Below are 15,697 nucleotides of genomic sequence, written 5' to 3'. Positions count from 1 at the left end.
ATGCAGGGTAGGTGGATTGGCCACGCTAAATTGCCCTTTAATTGGAAAGAAAAATAATTGGGTACTCGAAATTTAAAAAAAGATAAAGAAAAAGAACAGGGTAGATTATACAAAACTTGAAAACACTATTAATCTTAAGGAGGATAGTGTTGAACTTCAAAACGACAGACAGGTTGGTGGAATGGGTGGACATCTGACAGATGGAAATCGAATGCAGAGAAATGTGAAATTATTTATTTCAGTAAAACGAAAGAGGAGATAAATCATCAAATAAACAACACAATATTAAGGTGGGGGGGACGGACAGAAACAGAAGGACCAAGATGTATTGGTGCACAAGCCATTGAAGATACTACGGCAGGTTGAGAGCGTTGATAAAGTACATGGAAAAGTGGGCTTTATAAACTGGGGCTTAAGAGTAAAAAGGCAAAGAAGTTACAATAAACCGGTGTAAAACTATGGTTTGGTCACAACTGGAGTATTGTGTTCTGGGCACCCCATATTAGGGACGATATAAAGGCATTCATAAGGATGCAGACAAGATTCATAAGAACAGTTCCAGGGATGAAAAATTTCAGCTGCGTGGATAGTTTGGAGAAGTGAGGATTGTTCTCCTTGGAGAAGAGTAGGTTGAGAGGAGATTTGGTGGAGGTGTTTAAAATCATCTTAGGTCTGGACAGAATAGATAAAAGACAACTGTTCTCATTAATGGAATCATCAAAAACCAGCGGACACCAATTTAAGGTGTTTAGCAAACATTGTAATAATAATATTATTATATGAGAAAAGCCTCTCTCAGTGCATGGAATACGAGGAAAGCCTCTCTCACAGCACATGGTTAGAATCTGGAATGCGCTACCTGATTATGTAGTGGAGATAGATCCGATCATAGCTTTCAGAAGATAACTGGATATTTAAATCGGGGGGGGGGGGGGGGGAAATTGCAGACGCCAAGTTAAAGGTGGGGGGAGTGGGACAAGATAAGTCGCTCTTGCAGAAAGCCAGCACGGATCCAACAACCAAATGGCCACCAGTTTTATGATTCTTTTATTTCATTACTCAATTATGCACCATCTTATTTAAGGCCTTTTGAAAATGTGGATAATTTTTACTGAATTACCACTGTTATGATCCTGAATCAAACACCCAAATTTGGGAGTGATCTATTTAGAGACCAGTAATATTTTCTTTAAAGTAGACAAAAAGGCACAAGGTCACAAGATTGAATAATTTTTGATCAAACAAAGAAAAACTGCACATGGTCGGAAGAATTTAAAAAAATTTACAATATCGATCTTATACTCTTGACATTCAGTAAGAGGTCTCACAACACCAGGTTAAAGTCCAACAGGTTTGTGTTGAATCACGAGCTTTCGGAACACTGCTCCTTCCTCAGGTGAATGAGGAGGTAGGTTCCAGAAACATATATATAGACAAAGTCAAAAATGCAAGACGATACTTTGAATGAGAGTCTTTGCAGGTTATCAAGTCTTTACAGGTCCAGATGGAGCAGGTTAAAGAGCAGGTTAAAGAGGTGTGAACTGTCTCAAGCCAGGACCAGGTACATGGTACATACTCGTGCGACTCGGCCAACGTTGTCTACCTCATACGCTGCAGAAAAGGATGTCCCGAAGCGTGGTACATTGGCGAGACCATGCAGGCTCTGCAACAACGGATGGACGGACATTGCGCGGCAATCACCAGGCAGGAATGTTCCCTTCCAGTCGGGGAACACTTCAGCAGTCAAGGACATTCAGCCTCTGATCTGCACGTAAGCATTCTCCAAGGTGGCCTTCAGGATGTGCAACAACGCACAATTGCGGGGCAGAATCTTATAACCAAGTTCCGCACACGAGTAAGGCCTCAACCGTGACCTTGGATTCATGTCACATTACAGTCACCACACCTCCCCTTCCGCCATCTGGCCTGGGCTTGCGAAATCCTACCAACTGTCCTGGCTGGAGTCAATTTACACCTCTTTAACCTGCTCCATCTGAACCTGTAAAGACTTAATTACCTGCACAGACTTCAAAGTATCGTCTTGCATTTTTAACTTTGACTATAGTCAATGTTTCTGGAACCTACCTCTTCATTCACCTGAGGAAGGAGCAGTGCACTGAAAGCTAGTGATTCGAAACAAACCTGTTGGACTTTAACCTGGTGCTGTAAGACTTCTTAGTGTGCTCACCCTAGTCCAACGCCGGCATCTCCACATCTGACATTCAGAATCAACAGTACGTGCAAATTAAGAGGCAAACTGTGGTTAAACACTCCACATTGCAGAATAAATATTAGATGCAATCAAGTCAGCTCCCACAGCAACCCACCCACAGTAAATTACACAATCTCATTAAAAATCGGTCTCCCTCATAAGAGATTTCACGTCTTTCTGTCGAAGATCAAACCCCAAATTTCCCCCAAACGTTGCTTCAACTCGGACTTGGTCTGTTGTGAGAAGTTTTGGGCCCTGTTTCGAAGGAAAGATGTGCCAGTTTTGGAGGGTGTCCAGAGGAAGATTCACAAGAATGATCCCGGGAATGAAGGGCTCGTCATTTGAGGAGCGTTTGAGGACTCCGGGTCTGTACTCAATGGAGTTTAGAAGGACGGATTGGGGGGGGGGGGGGGGGGGGGGGGGAAATCTCATTGAAACTTACAGATTGGGCAGCATGGTGGTGCAATGGTTAGAACTGCTGCCTCACGGCACCAAGGTTCAATCCAGGCTCTGGGTCACTGGAGTTTGCACATTCTCCCCGTGTTTGCGTGGGTTTTGCCCCCACAACTCAAAGATGTGCAGGCTGGATGGATTGGCCATGCTAAATTGCCCCTTAATTGGAAAAAAATGAATTGGGCACTCTAAATTGTTAACAAAAAAGTAACTTGCAGACTACCGAGAGGCCACGATAGAGTGGATGAGGAGAAGATATTTCTAATAGTAGGGAAAACTAGAGCCCAAGGGCACAGCCTCAGACTTGAAGGGACCATCCTTTAAAACAGAGATGAGAAGAAATTTCTTCAGCCAGAGGACGGTGAATCTGCGGAACTGATTGCCACAGAATTCTGTGGAGGTCAAGTCACTGAGTATCTTTCAGGTAGAGATAGTTAGGTTCTTGATTAATAAGGGGATCAGGGGTTATGGGCAGAAGGCTGGAGAATGGGGGTGAGAAAATATCAGCCATGATCAAATGGTGGAGCAGATTTGAAGGGCCGAATGGCCTAATTCTGCTTCGACATCTCATGAATTGCCTCAACAACTGCTCACAACTTGATGGTTTAGTTTCGCCGGAGGCAACCTTCCCGAGGTTACACTCCAGCACTGAATCATGGGCATAACTTCTTTAGCTTGGTGTCAAACTCTGGTTTCCCAGTACCCCAGATTTAAATGTTCCAACCTCATTTTAAAAGCCTTATTCCTCCCTACCTCTACAATCCCCTCTAGGTCTTTAACCACATCACTCCCACCCCAAACTTTCTCTCCTCAAAACTTATGCTCTTCAGACTCTGGTCTCTGCATCACCCTTCATCCATCACTGATGGTTAGACCAATAACTGTCAGGGCTCTGTGCTTTCGAATTCCCTCTGCAAGTGTCTTCCCTTCAAGGTGTTCCTTCAAACCCATCTCTGGCAAAGTTATTGGTCACCCGCTACTAATGTCATCTTCTTAGGCTCTTCATTAATTTGTTTCCAAATAAGTTTCTATGAAACTCCTTGGACATTTTTCTGCATCAAAGGTGCGATAAAACACAAGTTGATTTTTCTCCAATACCCTAGAGCAGGAATTCCTGGAACATGTACGAGATGGTTTTCTGGATCAAGACATTGAGGAAGCAACTGCAGAACAGGCCATCCTAGACTGAGTATGGTGGAATGAGAAAGGAATCATTGGCAATCTAGTTGCGCAAGACCCCTTGGAGATGAACGACCATAATATGATAGAATTGATGGAAATTGATGGAGAGTGACGTAGCTAATTCTGAGACAAAGACCCTGAATCTAAACAAAAGAAACTACCATGATATGACGCGCAAGTTTGCTATGATGGATTGGGAAGTGTTAATTAAAGTGAACACAGTGGACAGGTAATGGAAGAATTCAAGGAGCCCATGTGGGAGCTGCAATAATTGTTTATTCCTGTCTGGTGCTAAAGCAAACTGGAAACATAGACAAAACATGGAAATTAGAAGGCGGTGTTAGATCCAAAGAAGCAGCATGAAAATTGGCCGAGAAAAACAACAGACCAGAGGATTGAGAGAAGTGTAGAATTCAGCAAAGGACGACAAATGGATTGATTAAGAAGGGGAAAAGGGAGTACAAGAGTCAGCTTGCGGGGAACATAAAAACTGAATCTAAAAGTTTCTGTAGGTATGTGAAGGGAAAAAGATGGGTGAAGGCAAATATAGGTCCTTTTCAGTCAGAAACAGGAATTTTTTAAAATATAAATTTAGATTACCCAATTATTTTTTCCAATTAAGGGGCAATTTAGCGTGGCGAATCCACCTACTCTGCACATTTTTGGGTTGTGGGGGCAAAACCCACGCAGACACGGGGAGAATGTGCAAACTCCATACGGACAGTGACCCAGAGCCGGGATCGAACCTGGGACCTCAGCGCCATGAGGCAGCTGTGCTAACCACTAGGCCACCGTGCTGCCCAGAAACAGGAATTTATAATGGGGAACAAAGAAATGGCTGACAACCTAAACACATACTTTGGTTCTGTCTTCGCAAATGAGGACACAACTAAGATACCAGAAATGTTGGGGAACACAAAGCTTAGTGAGAGGGAGGAACTCAAGGAGATCAGTATTAGTAGAGAAATTGTACTGGGAATTGAAGGGATTGAAGACCTAGTAATCCTGATAATGTGCATCCCAGTGGCTCCAGAAATAGTGGATACATTGGCCGTGGCCGTCATCTTCCAAGATTACATAGACTCATAGTGCATGGGATTAGGGGTAGTGTATTGAGATGGATAGAAAATTGGATGGCAGACAGGAAGCAAAGAGCAGGAATAAACGGGTCTTTTTCCAAATGGCTGACAGTGACTAGTGGGGTACTGTAGGAATCGGTTCTGGGACCCCAGCTATTCACAATATATATTAATGATTTAGATGAGAGAACAAAGAATTTGCAGATGACATGAAGCTGGTTGGGAGGGTGAGCTGTGAGGAGGATGTAAAGGCCTTCAGTGTGATATGTACAAGTTGCGGGAGTGGGCAAATGAATAGTAGATGCTATACATTATGTGAAGTTATCCACTTTGGTAACAAAAATAGGAAGGCAGATTATCTGAATGGCTATAGACAGAAGGGAATGTGCAACGAGACCTGGGTGCCTCCGTACACTAGTCGCTGAAAGTAAGCTTGCAGGTGATGCAGGCAGTAAAAAATGCAAATAGCATGTTCACCTTCATAGCAAGACGATTAGAGTACAGGAGCATGGCTATCTTGCTGCAATTATACTGGCCTTTTGTGAGGCACACGTGGAATGAATTGTGCAGTTTTGGTCTCCTTTTCTGAGGAAAGATGTTCTCCCCATAGAGGGAGTGCAGAAAAGGTTTACCAGACGGCTTCCTGGGAGGGCAGGACTGACGTATGAGGACAGATTGAGTCAGTTAGGATTGTATTTGCTGGAGTTTAGAAGAATGAGGGCGGGGGAGTGTCATAGGAGACCTATAAAATTCTAACAGGAAGAGACAGGGCAGATGCAAGAAGGATGTTCCTGATGATGGGGGTGTCCATAACCAGGGAACACAGTCTGAGGATGCAGGGTAAATCATTTAGGACAGAGATGAGGAGAAATTTCTTCACCCAGAGTGGTTGGCCTGTGGAATTTGCCACCACAGAAAGCAATTGACACCTAAACACTATGCTTTCATGAATCAGTTTGGTAGAGCACTTGGGACAAAGGGGATCAAAGGATATGGGACGGTGTGGGTGGGGGGGGGGGGAGGGTGAAAGAGGCAGGATCAGGCTATTGAGTTGGTTGATCAGCCATGATCATAATGAATGATGCAGCAGGCTCGAAGGGCTGAATGGCCTCCTCTTGCTCTGTACTGTCCTATAAACAGCACATTCATGACCTCATGACATGCTGAAGCATTTCATATATAAAATTCAGCATTTTTGATGTTAGTTCACTTTAGTAGTGCCAATGTACCCAATCTCACAAAAAACAATGGAATAAATCCTCAGTTAATGTGTCATCAGAAGTGATGATTGAAGGAAATATGTTTGTCACAGCGCCAGAAGAACTCCCTGTACATGTAGATTGGCCATGCTAAATTGCCCGTAGTGTAAGGTTAATGGGGGGATTGTTGGGTTACGGGTATACGGGTTACGTGGGTTTAAGTAGGGTGATCATTGCTCGGCACAACATCGAGGGCCGAAGGGCCTGTTCTGTGCTGTACTGTTCTATATCTATGTATAGTGCTGTGCAATCCTTTATGTCCATCTGAGCAGGGACATAGAGTTTCGATTTAATGACTCATTTGAATCAAAGAAACGTTGGTGCATTAATTCCTCAGTCCAGCAGCACAGTAAACGCTTTATGACTAAGCATGGTCCTTATAGCGTGCAAGAGCAAGTACTCTAAAACGTGAATTAAAATATACCCTCTATCTAATAATTACTGAACAAAACACACAAACTTCTTGAATCAAATAAAACAGGCATTTTCAAAGTGGTGGTCGCGACCCACGGGTGGATCGTGGGCAGATGTCGGGAGGGTCGTAGAGCCGTCCGTCGCGATGCTCCAGATTGCGTAAATTCGCGCGCAACAGCCGGCTTTTAACAATGCCGGCTGCGAGCAGACTTCAAAATGATGGCCACGATCATATAAAAAAAATATGGGCACACTGCGCATGCATGCCCGCTCATCGGTACTCATGCGCAGAACTGCATGGTTCCGTAAATTCCAATAACGAAAACTGATCAGCTAGCATTTAAAGGCAAGATTTCACCCAAAATGTGATGGTCCTTTTTTTCTAATTTTGTTTTTTTTTAAATAATTTTTATTGAAAAATTTTGAATTGAGACAACATCAAACCATACTAAAATACCAACAATAACAGTAATGACAACAATCATGAACCTTCGCCCCTCCTCAATGAACATCCCAACATATTAACAACAACTCAAGTTAACACACTGTTAAGTTACATAACCGTAGCGAAACAATATAGAAACTATAGTAAGGAACACCCCCCCTTCCCTCCCCGGGGTTGCTGCTGCTACTGACCAAGATACCTATCTTTGAGCCAGGAAGACCAGAAAAGGCTGCCACCTTTTATAGAACCCTTGTACTGATCCTCTCAGGGCAAATTTGACCCTTTCCAACTTTATAAATCCCACCATGTCATTGACCCAGGTCTCCACACTTGGGGGCCTCGCATCCTTCCACTGCAGCAAGATCCTCAGCCGGGCTACTAGGGACGCAAAGGCCAGGACACCGGACTCTTTCACCTCCTGCACTCCCGGCTCCACCGCAACTCCGAAAATCGCGAGAGTCCCCACCCTGGTTTGACCCTGGATCCAACCACCCTCGACACCGTCTCCGCCACCATCTTCCAGAATTCTTCCAGTGTCGGGCATGCCCAGAACATATGGGCATGATTCGCTGGACTCCCCAAACACCTGTCCTCACCACCAAAGAACCTACTCATCCTAGTCCCGGACATGTGGGCCCGGTGCAGCACCTTAAATTGGATGAGACTAAGCCTCGCACATGAACAGGAAGAGTTGACTCTCTCCAAGGCATCCACCCAAGTCCCGTCCTCTATCTGCTCCCCAAGTTCCCCCTCCCATTTAACCTTCAGCTCCTCCACTGACGACTCCTCCATCACCTTATAAATGTCAGACACCTTCCCCTCTCCGACCCACACCCCCGAAAGCACTCTGTCCATCGTCCCCTGCGAGGGCAGCAAAGGGAATCCCTCTACCTGTCGCCTAGCAAACGCCTTTACCTGCAAGTATCTGAACATGTTCCCTTGGGGAAGCCCAAATTTATCTTCCAGTTCCCCCAGGCCCGCAAACCTCCCGCCAATAAACAGGTCCCTCAATTTACTGATGCCCACCCTTTGCCACCCCCTAAATCCCCCATCCTTGTTCCCCGGTATGAACCGATGATTGCCACCCAATGGAGCCTCCATCGAGCCCCCTGTTTCCCCCCTATGCCGTCTCCACTGTCCCCAGATACTTAGGGTCGCCGCCACCACCGGGCTCGTGGTAAACCTCTTAGGGGAGAGCGGCAACGGCGCTGTTACCATGGCACCCAGGCTCGTACCTCTACATGACGCCATCTCCATTCTTTTCCACGCCGCCCCTCCCCCCTCCATCACCCATTTACGCACCATTGACACATTGGCCGCCCAATAGTACCCCAAAAGGTTGGGCAGCGCCAGCCCGCCTCCATCCCTCCCTCGCTCCAGGAAAACCCTCTTCACTCTCGGAGTCCCATGTGCCCACACAAAGCTCAAGATACTGCTAGTCACTCTCCTAAAGAAGGCCCTGGGGATAAAGATGGGCAGGCACTGAAAGAGGAACAAGAACCTCGGAAGCACCGTCATTTTGACGGATTGCACCCTCCCCGCCAACGACAATGGCAGCATGTCCCACCTCTTGAACTCCTCCTCCATCTGATCTACAAGTCTGGTGAAATTATGTTTGTGAAGAGTCCCCCAGTCCCTGGCCACCTGCACCCCCAGGTACCTAAAACTCTCCCCTGCCCGCCTAAGTGGGAGCCTACCAATTCCTTCCTCCTGGTCTCCAGGGTGCACCACAAACACCTCACTCTTGCCTAAATTTAGTTTATAACCTGAAAAGGTCCCAAACTCAGCTAGCAGCTCCATCACCCCCGGCATCCCTCCCACCGGGTCCGCCACATACAGCAACAGGTCATCGGCATAAAACGACACCCTATGTTCCTCCCCAACTCGCACCAAACCTCTCCACCTCTCTAAATCCCTCAACGCCATCGCCAGCGGCTCGATTGCCAATGCAAACAAGGGGGACAGGGGACAACCCTGCCTGGTCCCTCGGTAAAGCTGGAAGTACTCCGACCTCCTCCCATTCGTGGCCACGCACGCCATCGGGGCCTCATATAGCAGCCTCACCCATCTAATAAACCCTTCACCAAATCCAAACCTCCCCAACACCTCCCATAAGTACCCCCACTCCACTCTATCGAAGGCCTTCTCCGCATCCAGCGCCACCAGTATCTCTGCCTCCCCCTCAATCGCCAGCATCATGATGGCATTCAACAATCTCCGCACATTCATGTTCAGCTGCCTTCCCTTCGCAAACCCTGTCTGGTCCTCGTGTACAACCCCTGGCACACAGTCCTCTATCCTGGTGGCCAAGATTTTTGCCAGCACCTTGGCATCTACGTTGAGGAGAGATATCGGCCTGCTGGGGGTCCTTGTCCCTCTTTAAAATTAACGAGATCAGCGCCCACGACATCGACGGGGGCAAAGTCCCCCCTTTCCACGCTTCATTAAGTGCCGCACCAGCAAGGGGCCCACTAGGTCCACAAACGTTTTATAAAATTCCACCGGGAACCCATCCGGCCCCGGCGCCTTCCCTGACTGCATCTGCCCGATCCCCTTAACTAGCTCCTCCAGCTCAATCAGCGCACCCAACCCCTCCACCTGCTCCTCCTGCACCTTCGGGAAAGAAAGCCCGTCGAGGAACCTCTTCATTCGCCTCCTCTCCCCCGTTGGCTCCGACCGGTACAGTTTCCCGTAAAAGTCCTTGAAGACCTCATTCACCTCTACCCCCTTCCGCACCACATTCCCACTCTTGTCTCTCACTCCAGCAATTTCCTTTGCCGCATCCCGCTTGCGGAGCTGATGAGCCAGCATCCTACTCGCCTTTTCACCATGTTCGTACACTGCCCCTTGTGCCTTCCTCCACTGTGCCTCCGCCTTTCTAGTGGTCAGCAAATCAAATTTAGCCTGCAGGCTGCACCTCTCCCCCAACAGTCCCTCCTCTGGTGCCTCTGCGTACCTCCTGTCTACCTCCAGCATCCTTCCCACCAGTCTATCCCTCTCACTCCTCTCCCTGTGTGCCCGGATGGATATCACTGCTTTCAGGGCTTCCCAGACCACCCCCACCTGACTCTCCCCCGTATCATTCGCCTCGAGGTACCCCTCAATACTTGCCCGGACCATCCTACACACCTCCTCCTCCGCCAACAACCCCACATCCAACTGCCACAACGGGCGCTGGTCCCGCACCTCCCCCATCTCCAACTCTATCCAATGCGGAGCGTGGTCGGAGATTGCAATGGCCGAATACTCGGCCTCCTCCACTCTCGGAATCAGTCCCCTACTCACCACGAAGAAGTCTATCCGAGAGTAGACCCTATGTGCGTGGGAGAAGAAAGAGTACTCCCGTGCCCTCGGCCTCACAAACCTCCATGGATCCACTCCACCCATCTGGTCCATAAACCCACTCAGTACCTTGGCCGCTGCCGGCCTCCTACCCGTCCTAGAGCTGGACCGATCCAGTGAAGGATCCAACACCGTATTGAAGTCCCCCCCCCCCCCCCTCGATCAGACCTCCCGCCTCTAGATCCGGGACCCGTCCCAACATACGCCCCAAAAAGCCCGCATCGTCCCAATTTGGGGCATACACACGAGCAAGTACCACCTTCTCTCCTTGTAGCCTGCCCCTAACCATAACATACCTACCCCCCTTATCCGCCACCACCTCCGATGCCTCAAACAACACATTTTTCATCACCAAAATCGCCACTCCCCGGTTCTTCACATCCAACCCAGAGTGGAAAACCTGCCCCACCCATCCCTCCCTCAGACGGACCTGGTCCGCCACCTTCAGGTGGGTCTCCTGAAGCATTGCCACATCTGCCTTTCGCCCCCTCAGATGAGCAAGTACCCTCGACCGCTTCACCGCCCCATTCAATCCTCTCTCATTCCAGGTGACCAACCGGATCAGAGGGCGTCCCGCCCCCCCTCCCCCGTCGACTAGCCATAGCCCGTCGACTGCCCGCCCCAGGCCAGCACCCCCTGCCCGACCGAGTCCCCACAGCGGCAAAACCTCACCTCTGTCCCCCCGGTCCCCACCAGCTCCTTCCTGACCCTGCCATTCCTCTTCTCCCTCCCTCCCCCCCAGGCTAGGAACCCTCCTAGCCTCGAACCGTCCTCCATTGTACTTCCATGGGTCAGCTAACTTCTGCTGACCCCGGAAACTCCCGCCAATAACCCGACCCCTCCCAAAGTGGGATCATCCCCCATCCTATCCCTCCTCCAGGCACTGCTCCAGCGTGGGGAAGAACCAGTTACGGCCCCGCCTCCCCCGTCATAGTCTCCACCCCCCAGCCCCGCAGCGCGGGAAACCAGAGGAAAGCCCGCGCTTTTGCACTGCCCCACCACACCCTTCTGACGCAGCTCCCAAATACCAGCCCCACTCCATACCCCCAACCCGACATAGAATACAACACACCCCCCCAACCCTCCCCGCAAGATACACAACTCAAACAATGCCCCACAGCAAAGAAACATAACAGAACAACACCCCCATAAATAACCATATCAAAATTGCAAAAGTACAGAAAACGAGAACACAGCAACAGCTGAATCCAGCAATAAAGTATTACAACCGACCCCGCAACCCCCAACCCCTAGTTCAAGTCCAGTTTCTCCGTCTGCACGAAGGCCCACGCCTCCTCCGGGGAATCGAAATAATAATGCCGGTCCGAATAAGTTACCCACAGGCACGCAGGCTGCAACATTCCGAACTTTATCTTTTTCTTGTAGAGCACCTCTTTCGTCCGATTAAACCCGGACCGCCGCTTAGCCACCTCCGCACTCCAATCCTGGTAGCTCAGTACTACCCCATTCTCCCAGTTGCTGCTCTTCACCTTCTTGGCCCAGCGCAGCACACACTCCCGATCACTGAACCGGTGGAACCTCACCAGCACCGCACGCGGGGGTTCATTCTCCTTAGGCCTCCTGGCCAGTACTCTGTGTGCTCCCTCCAGCTCCAAGGGCAGATGGAAAGACCCGGCCCCCACTAGCGAGTTCAGCATCGTAGCCACATAAGTTGTCAGGTCCGACCCCTCCAGCCCCTCCGCAAGGCCCAAGATCCGCAGATTTTTCCGCCTCATGCAGTGATCCAGCTCCTCAAAGCGGTCCTGCCACTTCTTGTGGAGTGCCTCGCGTCCCTCCACCTTACTCACGAGGATCCCGGCCACCTCCTCTCGTTCAGTGGCCTGCGTCTGCAACTCCTTGATGGCAGCACCCTGGGTCGTCTGAATCTCCGAGAGCCTTTTGTTCGTTTCCTGCAGAGAGCTCAGTACCTCAGCCTTGAAATCTGCAAAACAGCGCAGGAGAGCAGCTTGTTGCTCCAGGGCCCACTGCTTCCACTCTTCTGGAGCTCCGCCGGCCGCCATCTTGGAATCCTTCCCCCGTTTTTTCTGGGGAGCTGCTACCGTTTTTTTTCCCCCTTTCCACTTCGAGTTCGAGTCATGAACTGCGGAGAAAGTCAATCAGCACACCTTCTCCCACCAGGAGACGTCGAAAAAATTCCGTTTTGGGCTCTAAAAAGAGCCGAAAAGTCAGTTTGAAACGGGAGCTCCCAAATGTGCGGCTTCCTAAGTCATCGCCGCCACCGGAAGTCTCTTTTTCTAATTTTGTTATGAATTTCTTTTCTATTTCTGATCCCAAAACCGACTAAGCTACCAACCCCCAAGTAGCCAAATCCAGCGTAACGCTGAATTACATTGAATGTACCACCTCATTCAACCAACTAGCCTATGTCTACATTTTTGCTTCATTCAGAACACAATTGAGTATAAGACACTATTCATACACAAGAGAAAACAAGTGGAGAAACCAAAGAATATTCTGGCCAGCCAACCAGCCCACACCCCGGAATTGAATGAGATGCAAATAGATACAGGAGCAAATACTTTATCCCTCATGTCTTTCAAAATATGAAGCAGCTACTGGTCTGGCCAGATGGGCAGAAAAGCAGCAAATGGAATACAACCCAGGGAAGCGTGAGGTGATGCACTTAGGGAGGTCAAACAAGGCAAAGAATTACACAATGGGAGGGGACTAATAAGTGAAGAGGAAGAAAGGGGCATTGGAGTGAATGTCCACAGATCCCTGAAGGTAGCTGGACAGGTTGCTAAGGTGATTAAGAGGGCATCTGGAACCCTTCCATTTATTAGCCAAGGTAGGTTTGCACAAATCGGAGAAGCAAGAGAGATTTTTTTTTTTTTTTAAATGCAATGTAATCTTCCTGTCTGAAGGGAGGCAAAGAACAAGTGACGCCCTCCGAACGTCGCCGTCGCATGCTTTGGGCGCGATTGAGATCCCTCCATTTTGTCAGCAGCAAACAAGGTAAGAGAACGTGGTGGGTCGCAAAGGTCGGCCGGCAAGGGTTGCGTAGGTCGGCGGGTGTGAATCACGAAGGTCAGCCGGTTGGTAAAAATGGGTCCCCGGAAAAAAAGTTTCAAAAACACTGAAATAAAACGAAATAGTAACAAAAAATACAGATATTCTAATATCATTCTGAAACTCGAGGTGTATAAAATCAATTAAAGCATAACTTGCCACGTAAGGAATAACCTACCACACAGAATTCTGCTTCAGATTCTCCTCAATGTCACCAAGAGTTTGGCGCAATTCCACTTCCCCTGGTATAGTGTCCAAGAGACAACCTGAGCAGGAATAATCCAATAGGTAATCTCCTTCCCATGCCATCACCAATACCTGAAAACAATTGTTTAAATCAAAAGTTTAACAGTGCTCTTAAAATAAAATAAATCCATCCATCTAAAATCCAATTAGAATAACATATAACACATGGCAAATACTAATATAATAGTAGAAAATGCTTGAAAACTTCAGTCTCAGTGGAAAGAGAGGAAGTTAATGTTCAGGGTTGATGACCTTGCAAGACTAGAAAAAATTAGACATGAAAAACCTTAAACCAAATATGAAGTCAGGGGAAAGGGGCAGGAAAAGAATAAAATGGTGGATTCAGTGATGGGATGGAGGACAGCAGTGTTTAAAGGTAAAAAGTGATCATGGGGTAAAGCGAGAGGAGTCAATAGAAACACAACAGGAGAAGAGAGCCTTGCATGACATCCAGATATTCCTCTAAGTTCTTTACTATCAAAGAGTTACTTTGAACTTGCATCAAACATTGGTAGGAGTTGTTCAAAGGCCACCAAACAGTAGTGATACTGTAGGGCATGGTAATAATTAGAAGATTACAGAAGCACTTAAGCATGGGTAAAGTCATCATGGGCAACGTCAATCTGCAAGAAGACTTGGTAAACCTAATAAGCACTCTGCTGTGGAACACGGGTTTTTGTAGTGTGCCAGGCGTGGTTTCCAGAGTAGTATGTTGAGAAACTAGCTATTTTAGATCTAGTATCATGTAATGAAACAGACTAAATAACAATCTTGTTGTAAAATAACCTTTCGGGATGAGTGACCACAATATGATAGATTTTTTACATTATGCTTGAAAGTGAGGTAGTTCAATCTGAAGCCAGGGTGTTAAAGTTTAACAAAAGAAAGTATGAAGGCATGAGGGGCAAATTGGCTGAGGTGGGAATTAGGAAAACACATTAAAAGGTAGAATGGTACAAAGGCATTGAACAGTCTTAGAATCATTATAGAAATTTACAGCAACTATACATTCCTTCACAGCACAAAAACCCAGTCAGTCAACCATGGCTAACAAAGGAAGTTAACGATTGTATAAGATTAAAAGAAAAGGCCTATAAAGTTGCCAGAAATCGGAGTAAACCTGAGGTTTGGGAGCAGAAAAGGAAGGCCAAGAAACTGATGAAAGAAAATAGAATATGAATGCAAACTAGCAAAATAATACGGAACATAAAGTATATGTAGGTATGTAAAAAGGAAACATTTGGCCAAGACAAAATGTTTATTACAATCTCAGACCAGACCTCAAATTTTCATTTTGGAAGACTGAGGGGAAAGGACACCTTGCTCCAGGAGTGACTGCACAAAGAAATAGGGATATTGTACATTAAAACAAACGTTATTACTAACACAGTATCAGAATATCTTTAACATCACACCAGAAAATAACTTACAAGTACCTCTTAAACAATATGACTCAATACAGTAAATAAAATACCCTTAACTGCCATCATTATTCCCTCCTAAACAATAAGGAATAAAACCATATGAACTCTCAATTCACTGTTAAATCATTGGCACTCAGGAATACTTCTTTTACAGAGATGTTCTTTGAGAAAGGGAGAGTTTTTGACACTGCTTGAAAGAAAAGATCGAACTGTCAGAATCATGCAGCAACTCTGGTTTATTTCTTCAGAAGCTTTTTTCAGGTTTGTTCACCTTTCCAACCACAATGCTCTATGACTGCAGACATATCTTTTAACTGAACTGCAGAGAGCAAACTGCTTGACATGTGGTCACAGCTTCAGCTGGAACTTCATCGACTTGCTATCCTTGCACAATTCCTGATAATTTAGCTCCATCCAGTAATGACATCATCTTACCAAGCTGAAATCTAATTAACTCCACAGAAAATCCCCTTAAGCCAAACAAAATTGCATTAATCCAAGCCTTGTACGATGCTTTAAATTACATCCCTGGTTCCCAAAATATACTTGCCATTCTTTTGGAGACCATAAATGTTTCCAACCAAGTTGGTACAAAATAAATTTTGGTTTAT

At 47.2% G+C, this 15,697-nt stretch overlaps 1 protein-coding gene across 4 annotated transcripts in view; it reads right to left on the bottom strand.

Annotated features, from left to right (window-relative positions):
* The window catches only part of kiaa0825 (KIAA0825 ortholog), a 593,054-nt gene that overhangs the window by 540,738 nt on the left and 36,619 nt on the right, over positions 1-15,697 (bottom strand). For 3 of the 4 annotated variants that reach the window (XM_038805261.1, XM_038805263.1, XM_038805262.1), the window contains exon 2: positions 13,595-13,734. In XM_038805261.1, the coding sequence (XP_038661189.1) occupies positions 13,595-13,725 (131 nt within the window). In that variant the 5' untranslated portion in view covers positions 13,726-13,734. Of the gene's footprint in view, positions 1-13,594; positions 13,735-15,697 lie in introns of those variants that run through there. The other variant, XM_038805264.1, reaches the window with a different exon arrangement.

This window comes from Scyliorhinus canicula, chromosome 8 (genome assembly GCF_902713615.1).
Source record: "Scyliorhinus canicula chromosome 8, sScyCan1.1, whole genome shotgun sequence".
Classification (NCBI taxonomy): Eukaryota; Metazoa; Chordata; class Chondrichthyes; order Carcharhiniformes; family Scyliorhinidae; genus Scyliorhinus; species Scyliorhinus canicula.
This window is presented reverse-complemented; position numbering and strand designations above follow the sequence as displayed.